Raw genomic sequence first — 14421 nt, 5'->3', positions numbered from 1 at the left:
AAACTATTTAGAGCACGAGTCAGTAAAGTGTTGCTAATTCTTTTATTTTCATCCCACCCCTACAAAAAAAGTGCTTCATTGGCAAAACGGTGTATACAGATTATTAAAAAAATTCCAAGTATTTAAACATCAGTTTTCAGTTCATATCTTCATCTGGTCATCTTTGTGAGGACATTCCTTCAGGATCCGGAAGGTCCTTAAACATTGCACTTCACATGACTTTGCACTGATCTCCAGCTGAAGCAGTAGTAGAGACGGCGGCGCCTCCAGCTCCGCTTCCCATCAGCCCATCTAGGCTGAGGCCCTGAAAGGCTCCAAAGAAAGAATCCTCCTTCGCTGGTGCTGGTTTCCTGCCAGCTGTGGTGTGCTGCAGGCAGAAAACACAGATTATGACATGACAACTAACAAAATGTCACACTCTTTACCCGTTTACTCACCCTTGGAAGGCAGTGGTGGCTCCTGAAATGTGTCCTCACTGTCCTTTCTGCATTCTTCTTGGCTAATAAGGCTTGCTGACGTTTCCTTTGGCAAACAGCACAGAACAACATTAGGCGTAGCACATGGGCGAGCAGCTTATTCATGTGACAAACAGCCTGATCTTAACTAATCCAAACCTGTCTGGCCAAGAGTCAGTCATTACATTCATGAAAAGGATCTGAAATACTAAAAACTGATTTTTAACTATACCTCTCCCTCTTAAGTTCATCCTGATACGCTCTGAGCCAGGAGTCTGGGACTTTCTGGCTGCTGGAGGGAAGGCTTCTCCTCCTGCTGATGCTCTTCCTGCGTGTAAAGCTGCATCTGCGGCCCGACGCACTCCTCTTGGTGGGAGGTTTAGTTCCAGATACGCAGCTGGTGAACTGCTTCAGAGGAGCACCCAGCGACATGAAGGAATCCATCCCGAGTATGAGGTGCGTGGATGTTTCCCCGATTTAAAATGTGGGATTACACGGCCGTGTCGAGTCTCAGCGCACAAATAAAGCTGCGGCAACCTGAAAATTATCAAATACAGATGCTTAGTAATTTGCTGTGAAAATGCATTTTAATTTTCTTTAACAAGGACTTACCTGTGAGGGAGATGTGACCCAATCAGCTCAGCTCCTGGTTACTCCTGTAAAAGCACGCCGTCAGTTCCATGCATCTCTAGCGCTCCTTCTCTTTCTACAAATGTCTCTGCCTGCTCTTATAGAGACTTAACTAATGACCTTGCTGGTCTTCAAATAGAATTACCTGGAGACGCAGAAGACAGTTATCTCGTTACGTGTCGCTAAACAAATCTGTGCAGGTAAAAAGGGTTTACATTCAGCAGGTGAATAAACTGTTATAAGGAATTTAGCTCAGAATACTAGCATCTTGATCAGTAAACACGGATTTTGAAGAAAGTAAAAAAGCCTTGTTTTAGACATTTTTATTGTTTTTTTTTTGTGTAAAAAGAAAAAAAAATCTTATCTGAAGAAATAAATAAAAACAGCACTACTTGAAATATAATCAATTTTTCTTTTGAGTAGAAAAATCTGACAAGTGCCACTGGCTAGAATTCTTAAAACTAGCCAATTATTCTGTTAGATTTAGGAAAATATTATATTTAATATTTGCCTTATTTTAAGTAGAGCTGTTTCTACAGATAATTTTTTGTACTAAAAAATAAGACAAAATGTCTAAATTAAAGTATTTTTTACCATCTTGGAAATCATTTTTTGCAGCGTAGCTATCTACAATCACATGCAAATGAGATTATCAAAACTGTGTCAGAGGAAGCCAGACAGATGGTGCGTGGAAAGACTCAAAGGTGCAGACGTGACGCAGGGAGGGTTCCTTTGCCTTGCCAAAGACGAGTCTTTCCATTGACTCGAGACGTTAAGCTCCTACAGCGCAAAGCTGAATGACTCATTAATCTATTCATTCATTAAGAAAATAGTGCTTTTGTCTGTGCAGACTTTTCACACATCCTTTGGAATCTACCACAGAAAAACAACAATAATCTATTATTACCGCACAATTATCATAAACTTTACATTTAATTTAACTTTATGATTTACAAACACACATCAGCATCATTCCTAGTTACCTTTGTCTATTTGAAGCAAATAAATCAACCTCTTTGTTTCTGGCGCTCTCTAATCTTAAAATTCTCTCTGATTTTGGCACCAAGTAGAGTCTTTGGCAGAATCCTTTTAACTAATGAGGAATGAGGTTAATAAAAGCAGCAGGACACTGAAACGTTACCAACAGATGGGAAAGCTCGTGACGGTGCAGATGGACATCTGTCGTAGCAGATCGTCCGTGGTTTTCTGCCTCTGGACGACGGAAGGGGATAAAGTAGAAATTAGTTTCCGGTAGAAATGACACCATTAAATAAGCAGAGGTCAAAATGCTATGGAAAGCAGTTAACCTTTGGCAAAGAGTATTTTAATTCTACACAATAATACATATATACAGATTTAAATGCTTTAGTTTCATACAAAAAAAAAAAAAACAATGCTGGGAAACGTGACCTATAAATAACACCAACAGGAGCAGTGTGCTTCACCTCCATAGAGGCTTGTGTCAAACGTGGGAAGAAGAAAAAAAGGCAGTTTAGGTTTGTTTACATGTAGAATAATCCCAGGACTAACGTGTAACCCAACTTATGCACATCAACACACACTCACACTTAGAAAACACAAACATCTGTCAGTAAGTCGGGCTACGGGGAGACCAGTGAGTGGAGTGTTTCCCAGTCGGCTCACTGGTGGATGAGAGCGACCCGCTAACCTAACCGGGGCGGTTCACCATGGAGGGAAAATTCCTTACGGACATAGAGACATAAATAAAAATAAATGGTGATATGTCTATTCTGAAGACACTTGCAGCTTCGGAGAAAAGATGCAAGACTGATTGTTGACGAGAGAATATGTTTAGAACTAAAACTACCCCGGAGAGAAGTTCATTTACAGCTCCGTCTGATTTTTACCCTTTTGTTGGGACTTCAGATCTGGAAGATTTCAGCTCCACGTGGGAGGGGAGGTGGACTTAGTGACTTTAGAAGTGTTCCTTTTCTTTAGGGAGATGGAGAGAGAAGGAGTTCACGAGTCAAAAGGAAGACAGGAGCTGCATGGAGGGCTACTTTGGGTAAAGCGACCTTCCATCCAAGCGTTTTTTTCTTTCACGCTGTGACTCGTTACGTTTATTCTGGTCTTTCTCATGTGACTGTAGAGGCGGGTCTCGGGGGAGCAGGGCTCGGAGACCTCCATGCTTTTAGAAAGAGTTGAAATAAAAAACACCTACAAAGTCCGAGTTTATTTGACAGTTCAGCTGCTTCACATGGAAAGGACTCGATCTCCGCGGGGTTCAGTCTTTCGTGTTTATGGGTCACCGGCTGATGTCTCGATTGCCCTCCCAGGTCTTGCTGCCGCCTCCCTCACCGTGACCCATGTTCTCAAAAAAAGGGTGCTTGAGGGAGTCGGCCAGCGCTAATCTCTTGGTGGGTTCGTACTCCAACATGCCCTCGATTAGATCAAAAAACTGATGGTGATCCTCTGCCTCTGACAGCAGGTACCGCTGATGGAAAACAACAAAAAAGGTCAGTTAAGTATAAACACAGAGCTTCAAATGCTAGTTTATTTCCTCCCACTTACTCGTAACGGTTTACAGTTTTCTCTGACATATTTCCCCGACGACGAGGTCTCGTCCCAATCCAGACGGCCACGATGGAAATACTTCTGCTTCCTGAGTGTTTAAAGTGACCAAAGTAAGAACTAAATCTTTTCTATGAAGTTTAAAACGTTCATGTTTGTTCCTTCTTGCCTGGTCTTACGGATCATCCTAGAGGGCACTGGACCCAGGATTCTCTCCATCATGGCCAGATGTTCCCTGTTGTCATGAGTCTAAACAAACAAAAACGATACGATAAAACATCAGTGGATATTTTGATCCGTTTTAAACGTTTCAGTCAGAGTTGTTTACCTGAAACAACGTGAAGCCTAAGTAGTACTCAAACAGGATACAGCCAATACTCCAGACGTCACACGGGTGACTCCAGCCCAGTTCTAAAGAACACGTTTGTTAATGTTAGAGCTTAAAAACTGCTTGTTTGGCTTCATTTCTAAGTGACTTCTTTGTTTTTTAAAGTAATCAGAAAACTCAACTAGGCTCAAAGTCGGCTCACCTAGTATGACCTCCGGGGCGCGGTAATGCCGCGTGGACACGATGGTGCTGTGATGCTCGTGGTCAAAAGTGGCACTTCCAAAGTCCACGACTCGAACTGCTGTGCTTTTTACCGTCCGCTCCTCCCGTTTCTGCAAGTTTGGGAACCAATGAACTACATTACAGAACCAATAAAGCTGCAAATTACTTCCTTCTGACTGGTTTCATGATAAATATGATTACATCATGTAATCAGCAGACAAGTCACCTCTAAAAGGAAAACATATATACACACTCAAGTTTAGACCACACGTCGATTTAGATTACAAACAAAGCATAAACCAAAGATTCTGTCAACGTGGCTTCATAAGGTGAAAGAGAAACCCTTTCAGTTCCCTCTTGAGGTCGAACGTGGATACAACAGGGAGCAAAAAATAAATACACTACCAGTAGATAGGAGCCTCCTATTGGATAATCTTTGCATTATTGAACCAATGAATTGATGCAAGTCTGCTTTAGAAGGGTCGGATCACCAAGCAGAAAAAGCATGTAAGGAAAAAACAGAAACGACTACAAATGGGTGAAGAAACATCCACTGAATCATTAAAACCAAGAAGAGCTGCAGGAAACCATACGTTTAAAAAAAACTGAATAATCGTGATCATCTTAAAACCAATGGAAGAAAAATAACAGATGCCACGTGTTCCATGTGCACAGTGCAACGGGAACAGCCGTGAGAAAACCTCCGAGATGTGAGCATCGAGGCTGGCGTCTGGTAGATGGTCCGGTGGTCTGATGAATGAAGTAATGAATCCATCATGCCTACAAGCCTGTGGGGGCAGTCTATGATCTGGGGTTGCTGCAGTAGGTCAGGTCTAGGTTCAGCAGCGTTATGACCCCCGACGATGAGGTCAGCTGACTACCAGGTGGATGGATTAATGGATGTTTCCTTCCCTCGTGACGCAGGGATATTTTAAGACATTGGGAGGGGTCCACGGGGAATCTTTGCTGGAGAAGGCTTCGCACAGTTGTCAGATTTCCCCATCAAACAAGATCTTGGTGAAAAACGAATGCGAAACTGAATGGAAATGGAAGGACGCTCCAGGAGCTTACCGAAACAACGCCAGAGTCAAAGCTAAAGGTGTATCATGTTCACGCGGGGACAAAGACTTGGTTTGGGACACGTCTCTTACCTTCTCTACATTGTAGGTCATTGTGAAGTCCGAGTTGACAAACAGGATATTTTCTGGCTTCAGGTCTGTGTGTGTCAGCTTATTGTCATGAAGAACTACAGAAAAAAATCATCAAAGAGCTCATTTAAGGTCACATTTTAAACTAATTCAACTTCATGCTGCAAATACAAAACATCTGATAATAACTCATGTCCTAACAGTAGACAGAGTAAGAATGCAGCCAGATTTACCCCTAACACAATAAGCTCTGCTTCTCATTGGATCTTTTTATTTGTGAGGGTCTTCTGAGGTAAACGTAGCTTACATTTCACAGCTAGGCAGATCTGGTAGGCCATGTGCCTGACCTGACCGATCGAGTAGGGAAGATAGTTGTTCTCCTTCAGAAAGTCAAAGGTGCTGAGAGCCAGCAGCTCAAAGGAGATACACATGTGGCCGTGGTAGTCGAACCAGTCGTACATCTGAACGCACAAGCTGCAACACAAAAAGATGTAACTGTGTAGTATTTGTATGACAGAGTACTGGTGTGACCAGGTTAAGGGAATGCTAAAAAATGCTTCCCATCACAGAACAGTCTGAACTCACAACTTGTTATCCGGATCCTTCTCATTTATCTTCTCCAGTACGTTGATCTCCAGTCGAGCTGCTTCCTTGTATTTCTCAACATTCTTGATAATTTTCAAAGCAACATGAGCTCCTCCCCTATAAACATAAACACGGAAAAATCTCAACGAGTGCAGCTGGATGTGAGGAATGGTAAAAGCACCACTTTTACACCCTAAAAAAACTTTTAAAAAATATAAATTATCAGAGATTAGGGGAGTAATATTATATTTATGCACTGAAATATCGCAATATTACTCACGAATATACTGAATTGATTTTTAAAAGCAGTGTACGGATTGTTAGTGAGAATTTACATGCAAACGTTCATTTTGTTTCTTTAGTGGTGCAATTCAAACTCCATCCACTAGGTGGCATCATTTTCTTGCCATCTTCATTCCAATGGCACAAGATATCAAGATAACATTGGATTTACCTTGGGAATGTCTTGCCTGAGTTTTCCAGTTAAATTTTGTCTTAAAAACTGCAATCAACACCTGGCTTTTATTATCGTGATTATATCGCATCATCTTCCTGTATTGTGATAAATACTGTCGCCAGATTCTTCCCAGTACACACCACTAGCAGATATGCACCGCCACCATATGTTTTGGTAAGAGTACAACATGAGTGCTTGATCCAAGTCATAGTTCAATATGGGGTCAGTACAACAGGAAGAAAATGGGAAAAAAGCCAAATGCTACTTTGGTTTTTGGCTTTCAAATGGATGATAAGTACCAGGACAAGAACACAAACGCAGTATAAGACAAATGTTGGTCTCTGGTATGGGTGCATCCATAAAGAAAAAGCTGAGATCACTTAAATAAACTCCAACTTTTCACCAACAAGTAGCAAAAAAATACTAAAAGAATTTGATGTGGTCAAGGAAATAATATTGAAAACTTAAATCTACTTAAATAGGCTTTTTGCATATTTAAACTTATCAAAAAATAAATTGTTTTACAAAAAATAATAATAAAAAAAAAAAAGAGATTACCCCTCGACGGGAAAAGCCAAAGGAACTTTGTTTCTAAGGAAGCGTATAAGATTTGTAGTGTTGAAGGCAGATCGGTCTTTTCCACCAAGTGAAACGCCCGGTATGAACACGACAAGACGCTGTAGGGACAACTCTCGCTGTGAATTGGTGCTACATAAATAAATAAATAAACAAACAAACAAACGTTACTCTGCCTTTGTTGTCCAGATTTAAAGAATCCAAAATGCAGATATTTTCGCTAAGGCGACACGTTAGAGCTGTATTGGCCTGCTAGCTAACAGCTACATGTTAACAGTGTCTGAATCCCCACTAGCTGGAAATTGTGCGACGTCATGGTGTCGCCCACGCAACAACGAACACTGATGCAGTGGAACTTGTTAAAACTAACACTACGCCATTGTCTTTATGTATATCAGGATGAAGTTAAAAGGTCTTGCTTGTTGTTTTACAAGGTAAAATTGTTTCTGTTCTACACTATTATGATTGTCCGAAAATCATGTGATCGGATCAGAGCATCCTTAGCTTTTTTTAATTTGTTATTATTTGAACTGATGCACACCTGCGATGGTCAATGCACCGCATCACCCTCCCGAAGGTGCCTTCCCCCAAAGTGCTGACGATTTCATCTGCAACACAACAAAAACAGAAAAGGAAAAGACAGGGAAGTGGAAGAAGAAGAAAAAAGGAGCATTAGATATGTGGACTCAAGCAGGAAAAAACAGCAGATAGGCGAATCTTTGCTAACACCCATCACTTAAAATAAAAAGCTCCCTATTGACTGTGCCAGGTTAAAAAAAACAAAGTCTAAGATAAGTGAATGCAACTTCTAATTAAAACATAAGGGGGCAATTATAAAACACCTCATTTTATGACTAATCTGTAGCTGTGTTGTCTTTATCTAAATAAATAGATGGCTAACAAACAGATGGCACGGTTGATACGGATTAGCATTTTTAAAACTGTTTAACTCAGGAAAAGTTAAAGACCAAGTTCACTCATCTTTTTCTACACATTTGCAGCGGTCTCTGGTGTAAATTAAATAGCCTGGCCTGCCAGACTCGTCCTCTGTTTAATTCTGCACAGAGAAAGAGTCTGGTAACTCACAGGCAGAGAGGCACAAGAGGGGCGGGACTAGCCAGCTCAAAAATAACCAATCAGAAAAAAAGACTGAAATGCTGACTGTACCGCGTAACGCTGTAGTTTTTTTTAGCTGTAGTAATAAAAGATGTCTGGCAACGGCGTAAACATTTTTTTTTTTTTAGAAGAAATTCTTTTAGTGCTCCTACATGTTGTTATTTTAAAGACATTCAAGTCATTTAGAACAGATGAAAGAGCTGCAGCAAACTCCACCGCTGTCTTCGTTGTTTCTGAGAAACTGAGCGTCGCTGTGTGTGACATCAGCGACGCTGTAGTTTTTTTAACTGTAGTCAAAAATGGCGTCTGGTGACAGCGCAATCATTTTTCTTTAGAAGAAAGGCTTTTGGCGCTTCTACATGTTGTTTTAAAGACGTGTCCAAGTCATTTAGAACAAAGGAAAGAGCCGCAGCAAATTCCGGTTCAGTCGCCATGTTCGACAAACTCGGCGTTGTGGTGTGTGACGTACGATACTCAGCACTGATTGGCTCGGTTAGAATTCTCACGGGGTGAGGTTATTTGTATAGGAGCGTTCCCAGACCCTTTCTCTGTGCAGAATTAAACAGGACGAGTCTGGCTGGCCAGGCTATAAACTAATGTCTCGTGAGTCGACCTCTGTGGAAAAAAAATGTTGCAGTTTAGTTTCAGGAAGCAGATGTCAACCAGATTAAAGGCGAGCAGAAGAAATGGCAAGACTTAAGAGTCGTATTTCCTAAAAGTCGGACATCTCGCTGATGATTTATCTCCACAAATAACACAAGCCTGGAGGAGTTCTGTGTGGTGGAGCTGCTAATGCTAACAGTTAGCTTCTACCAGCCGAGATGTGCTCTGGTCTCTTCAGAACAATAAATCAACAACAGCCTTCCCCGTCACGAGCTAAATTGGGCAAGTTCATGAATGCTAATTTTCAGTGTGTAGAGCTGACTGCCTTTGCTAATCTGAGTTTTCCCATTCCTATTAGTGGCTGATGCAGGAAACGGATCTTTTCATGATTAACCTGCGTGTTTGTTTTAAAGTGACAGATCAATTCCTAAAATAAGTTAAAAAAGTGAACTTGGCCTTTAAATTTAAGTTAAAAATGTACATGTTATAATTGTACAATTCAGAATTGACTACTTAAGTGTGTGTAAGTTAACTAGAATCCCTAAAACATTGGTTGTGGGAAACAGCTAACTTGAGTTACAGCTATATAAACTGTAACTGACTTTTAGGCTACAGCACAAGAAAACAAACAGCTAAAAACTGGATTCTACGTTTTGTGAAGTCAAATAAACCTGTGAAACACAAAAGAAATGCTCCACAGAGTTAAAATCGTAGAACAAAAAGGCAGAATTTATCTAAAGTTTCTCTCAAATTCATCAACACTCCTTTTGCAATCCACCCAGCTACTTCAGCTAGAGCGAAGAGCATTCTAGCAAGGCATCATCATCATCATCATCAGACAATCCCATGTCATGTAAATGCTCTATGATTATACTCATATGGAGAAGGGTTACGATAGAGTAGTGGCAGTGAGTACATCTCTCTTGCAGGACGTCCCCACTCCGACAGATCAGGTGCCCTTCCTCGTCGTCCCTCACACTCAGTGCCCGCGTCCGGCTGGTGCTCCGCTGTATTCACACCCAAACCGCCATCAGCAGGTCAGAACACGACCAGAGGGGACAGGGGTTTCAGTAGCAGCCACGGCATCAGGTGGCACAGGTAGATGAGGAGGGAGGAGGAGGGTGGTGTTGTGGTTGTAGGTGGGTTTCGTGGTCACGTGGCGATTCACGCATGACACCACGTGAAGGAAATATATAACGATAGGGATATAGTGCAAGGGAACAAGTCAAAGATCACATCTTCTTTCCCCCCTTCAATTTATAACCACAGCTGCTCAAAAACAAAGAGGCAACTGGCTTTTCCATTAATCAACGCAAAAACCAGTTAAACCAGTGGTAAAACTAATGCATCAGGCTAATTTCAGATTAAACAAAATAAAAAATGACTGGATCATAGCAGCTCCAGCAGGAAATATTTCTAAATAATCTATGCCAGATAAAACTCAAGACTAAATCATGATTAGAGTAATTTACAGGTGTGCATAATCACACTCCACATTTAAACAAACACCTATAAAACCAGCCCTTTTACATGGTAAATCATCCAAATTCTAATTAAACCTACATTTTGTATGGAGTTGGGGAGAACATTTTTATTTTTCTAATGCAAACTTCATTTAAACTCAAAACTGGGATCTAATTTAACATTTTTAACGTTACATCAGGGATTTCACCGTGGACGTGAACAAAGTTCAAATTTTCATTTTCCTTCACTAATATACAAAAAGGGTTTTAAAAAAATAAAAATGTTCTACCAAAAACAATAACAGTGTTTAGCAAAACAAATAAAAACATACTGAGAGAAATAAAACAAATCATAAAGAATTCACTACTTACCGAGTCCACGGGCTGCAAGGGAAAACGGTTAGTGAAAGACAGACTGAAAGAGGTAGAGGTGGAAACTAGAGGCGGAAATAGAAAAAAAAAGAGGTACAGAACAATATTGGACCTGGCTCTACTCACCGAGGAGGAAGCGCTATAGGACCTGGTTCTACGCCGCCTTCGTTTGTGCTTACGCCTGCTGCCTTTCCGCCGATATGAATCGTCCCGTTCGCGCTCCCTCTCGCGGCCACGCCTGTAGTCGTACATGTTCGGGGAGAAGTCTCGTGGGCAGTAGCTCTCGGCTGCTCCATGTGGCTCCCTGTCTCTGTCGCGATCTTGGCTCTGATCCAACCGTCTGTATCCCTCGTAGTACCGTCGATCAAAAGGTCGATGTTCTGTTGAGCGATTGTCATAGCTGCGACTAAACACAAGGAATTCATGTTAAACAGTAAACTGTGTTAATCTCATTATAAATGTAACATCACATGCAGACGTACCTCCTTGAGCGCATGTAGCTTTGTTCCTGTCTGTGCCCTCGCCCCCTTCTGTCGCGGTCTCTGTCACTACTGGAGGAGTTCGTAGGTGATCGTCTGTGCCGATATCTTCGTCCTCTGTCTCTGTAGCGATCTGGGTAGCTGCTGCGACTGTCTCTATCAGACGATGAGTACCGTCTGTTGTGAGGCATCTAGTGGATTGTTGGAAAGGCAAATCAATCAGAGTTGAAATCAAAACCTTGAGGTTGGCAATACATTTAGCCAAGTAATGAAAGTCAGCTGTTTTATCAGAGGACATCGGTAGAAAACATGAAAAATCTCACAAATAAATATTTCAGAAATCGTAAAATTACCTCAAGCTTCAAAATGATTATTCTACATTACTGTAAGTTTGGAATACCAACGAACAAGCAAACTGCTAGCTGTCATGATGAGATCTACTAGTGTAAAAATGCAGTTTTATTCTGTCTGTTTTTGAATAGAGGCTAATGGAGAAGTTACGTTTTCATTGTTATTCTAGCAAAAGGCAGTTCCTATTGAACTGAGCTTTATTTTAAGAAAGGGATCTGTAAAATTGTTTAAAAATAACTAGCTCGCATTGCTTTGCATAGAAGTGACAATCCTTTTAATCCAAATTAATTTGAACTCAAAGGCCTGAAAATGTGTATTTTTATGGGACTTAGCAGAAAGTTTATCAAACACTAAGAAAAGTATCCCAAATTCAAGACCGAATGGTCACTCTGAACCTAATGTTGTGAAGAGTGACCTCTAAAAATATAGCAACATAAAATAATCAGTAAGACTAGAAGAGAAAATAACGAGCATCGTCTCGTGTTTCGAGACAAACCAGCTAGCCTTGGTACAGAAAGAGAAAATAGCAGCTACGTCAAGTTGGAGCGAGATTTTTGTGGAATGTCACATCCCTACAATGTGTGTGCTTCGACACATAAATCAAATTAAAGCACACAAAGCATAACGAAGACGCTACGTTAACAATAAGTGCAAACGACAACTCCTTAAATAACGTTCGCTAAATCCAAGACCATGTAAAATGATTAAATATCTCGCTAAAATTGCTGTTAACTTAATTAATTTGACTAAGCATCATGAAAATAAACAATAACACTCTGGACAGCTGCAACATGGAAACACATAAAACGCGAAACATACATTTTATTATGTTAAAACTGGCTACTTAGCGAGCGGGCAGCGGTTAGCTTACAGCGCTAGCAGAGAGCTAATGTAAATAATTTGACCGCCATCTTAGCTACGTTCGTCAGGTCCGCGGCAACTAATGCTAGCTGTCGTGAGAACCGCGGCATAACCAGTGCAAAAACAGCGTCCCGAAATTCAAAAACGAATATAGTCACCGTTTTAGCAGCGAGGCCTGTTCGTTTATCCCATAAAAAATCCGTGGTGGCAGTTGGGTGTATCTACTATCTAGTTGCTAAATCGTCAGACCCTTTAGCCCTCCGGTTCCATCCACCGTCTAAGTTCTGGTACAAACTAGTGTGTGTTGCTGTAACGCCTCCTTGCGCTGTAACGCAGTACCATTCCTGGAGCAAGGTGTATGGCAAGCAGTTGAAACATTTAATTGAAAAAAAAAAGCAATTCCTCCTTGTCAAAATGCCCTTTCTTGTACTGATAAATAAAATGCCTTTTCTTGTACTGATAAATACCATTTTCTGTTCAGATATATATATATATATATATATATATATATATATATATATATATATATATATATATTAGCACTTTGAGGGATGGTTTGGATATTCTAAGTCTCTTTCTGTGAAAAACAGAAGTCCATTTATCATCTTCCTAGTGGTAAGCAACTTGATGAGCCTCAGTCTAGAGAAAAAGACATGCTGTGACTATACAGAGTACCTACTTGCTAGTTTGACTTATGTATGTTGACTTAAAAATGACTCAAATCTCAAAAAATATAGTCCTTGCAAAATTTTACACCACTATAAATTTCACTAAATATAGTTACTGAATTCACGAGAGAAAAATGGAACATGAGATAGATGGGTGGATTCGTGCTGCGTCTGCAGTGATGCAGGCGCTGTATCGGTCTGTGGTGAAGAGAGAGCTGAGGTGGAAGGCAAAGCTCTCAATTTGTCGGTTTATCTACGTTCCTACCCTCAGCTATAGTCACAAGCTTTGGGAAGAGATCAAAAGAACGGGATTGCGGATACAAGTGACCAAAATTAGTTTTCTCTGCAGGCTCTCCCTTAGAGTTATGATGAGAAGCTCAGTCATCTGGGAGGTGCTCGGAGTTGACCCGGTGCTCTTCCATGTTGAGAGGAACCAGTTGAGGTGGCTCCGGCATCTGGTTAGGATGCCTCCTGGACGCCTCCCACTTCCAACTAGGAGGAGACCCAAGAGAAAACCCAGGACACGCTTCAGGGACTATTGCCACTTACACACTAGCAGAGGCTCCACTCCACTCTGCCTACCCAAACCTGGCTGTGTTCGTTCCACACCGCCTTAGGAATGCAGATGTATATGAGCACATGGGCAGTCTGTGTCCTGTGATGTCATGAGCGCGTCTCTGTGCACGTGTGCAGGGCAAAAGAGTGCGAAGAAGTCTGTGGTGTCTCCATTATTAAACAAAGGCGGCCTGAGCAGTCTTGCTTTTGTATATTCTGATTACTTTTGCATCCTGCTTTGCTGTCTGGCAGCACTGTGTGTGTTTGTGTGTGTGTGTGTGTGTGTGTGTGTGTGTGTGTGTGTGTGTGTGTGTGTGTGTGTGTGTGTGTGCGCGCGCACCTCCTCAAAGCAATGAGTAAAACGGCGTTAACTCCACAGCATCCAGAATAATGAATTGTGCATGTAAGCCCCCACGGGCTGATTCTATCTGCCATTTGGAGGCTCCCCTAATGGTACACTTAATTTTGAGCAGGCCAATCAGTCAGCAGTGGCTGTATTCAGCCCTGTTCGGCTCCAGGAAGACCGCTTCGGGAAGAGGGCTGAAAAGACATCCGGTTGCACGCGGGAACAATTCCAACCCAGTCCAGGCGCAGTGGAGCCGATGCTAGTGAGAGAGAGCCATATGTCTCTCAGCTGGCGTAGGGACACCTTGGGATTCCCCAGGAGGCGCTGGCCCAAGTGGCAGAGGAGAGGGAAGTTTGGGCCTCTCGGTTTAGGCTGCTGCACCCCCGCGACCCTACTCTGGATAAGCAGCTGAAAATGGATAGTTATTGAAATTATATACCACATTATAATTGCTGTGGAGCAATATACTGTAGTACTTTTGTCTAAAATGTCATTATTTTTCCATTTAACCACAAAATATTTGTGCTTATACAAAGTACAAAAATATTTTTTTTCATCTGGTTTTAAGGCATTCAAACAGGCTGTTCAAAGAACTTTCTACAGCCGATAAGATATTTAATATTTGCCTTTCCACAGAACCCCCATTTTGAAAAATGTAAAATGTCAACTGCAGA

General features: G+C 41.5%; 2 protein-coding genes across 4 annotated transcripts; both read right to left on the bottom strand.

Annotated features, from left to right (window-relative positions):
* Positions 1-23: 23 nt before the first annotated feature.
* Positions 24-3092, bottom strand: LOC129164579 (uncharacterized). Of its 2 annotated transcripts, XM_070547359.1 has the most exons (7): positions 2954-3092; positions 2227-2297; positions 1231-1277; positions 1068-1111; positions 688-992; positions 438-522; positions 24-367 (listed from the first exon to the last, which is right to left on the bottom strand). In XM_070547359.1, exons 5-7 carry the CDS (start codon positions 897-899, stop codon positions 212-214), a joined length of 453 nt encoding a protein of 150 aa, XP_070403460.1. In that variant the 5' UTR covers positions 900-992; positions 1068-1111; positions 1231-1277; positions 2227-2297; positions 2954-3092; the 3' UTR covers positions 24-211. The 2 variants fall into 2 exon arrangements, with proteins under 2 accessions (XP_070403460.1, XP_070403459.1); XM_070547358.1 differs by lacking the exon at positions 1231-1277 and having other exon boundaries at positions 1068-1230.
* Positions 3093-3264: 172 nt separating this feature from the next.
* On the bottom strand, positions 3265-12476 carry clk2a (CDC-like kinase 2a). 2 transcript variants are annotated; one of them, XM_015973544.3, is made up of 13 exons: positions 12337-12476; positions 10970-11157; positions 10614-10893; positions 9569-9659; positions 7475-7541; positions 5901-6017; positions 5623-5789; positions 5319-5413; positions 4148-4277; positions 3946-4028; positions 3787-3866; positions 3618-3708; positions 3265-3540 (listed from the first exon to the last, which is right to left on the bottom strand). In XM_015973544.3, exons 2-13 carry the CDS (start codon positions 11155-11157, stop codon positions 3352-3354), a joined length of 1578 nt encoding a protein of 525 aa, XP_015829030.1. In that variant the 5' UTR covers positions 12337-12476; the 3' UTR covers positions 3265-3351. The 2 variants fall into 2 exon arrangements, with proteins under 2 accessions (XP_015829030.1, XP_015829031.1); XM_015973545.3 differs by lacking the exons at positions 9569-9659; positions 10970-11157; positions 12337-12476 and having other exon boundaries at positions 10614-10794.
* Between the last annotated feature and the right edge of the window lie 1945 nt (positions 12477-14421).

This window comes from Nothobranchius furzeri, chromosome 19 (assembly GCF_043380555.1).
Source record: "Nothobranchius furzeri strain GRZ-AD chromosome 19, NfurGRZ-RIMD1, whole genome shotgun sequence".
Taxonomy (NCBI): Eukaryota; Metazoa; Chordata; class Actinopteri; order Cyprinodontiformes; family Nothobranchiidae; genus Nothobranchius; species Nothobranchius furzeri.
This window is presented reverse-complemented; position numbering and strand designations above follow the sequence as displayed.

Coding starts and splice junctions, on each gene's coding strand:
- LOC129164579 (XM_070547359.1), bottom strand. CDS start 899: ATGGATTCCTTCATGTCGCTGGGTGCTCCTCTGAAGCAGTTCACCAGC. Junction 523..687: donor GATGAACTTAAGAGGGAGAG/GTATAGTTAAAA, acceptor TGTTTGCCAAAG/GAAACGTCAGCAAGCCTTAT. Junction 368..437: donor GCCACCACTGCCTTCCAAGG/GTGAGTAAACGG, acceptor TTCTGCCTGCAG/CACACCACAGCTGGCAGGAA.
- clk2a (XM_015973544.3), bottom strand. CDS start 11,157: ATGCCTCACAACAGACGGTACTCATCGTCTGATAGAGACAGTCGCAGC. Junction 4,278..5,318: donor TGACCTACAATGTAGAGAAG/GTAAGAGACGTG, acceptor CCAAACTTGCAG/AAACGGGAGGAGCGGACGGT. Junction 3,541..3,617: donor AAAACTGTAAACCGTTACGA/GTAAGTGGGAGG, acceptor GTTTTCCATCAG/CGGTACCTGCTGTCAGAGGC.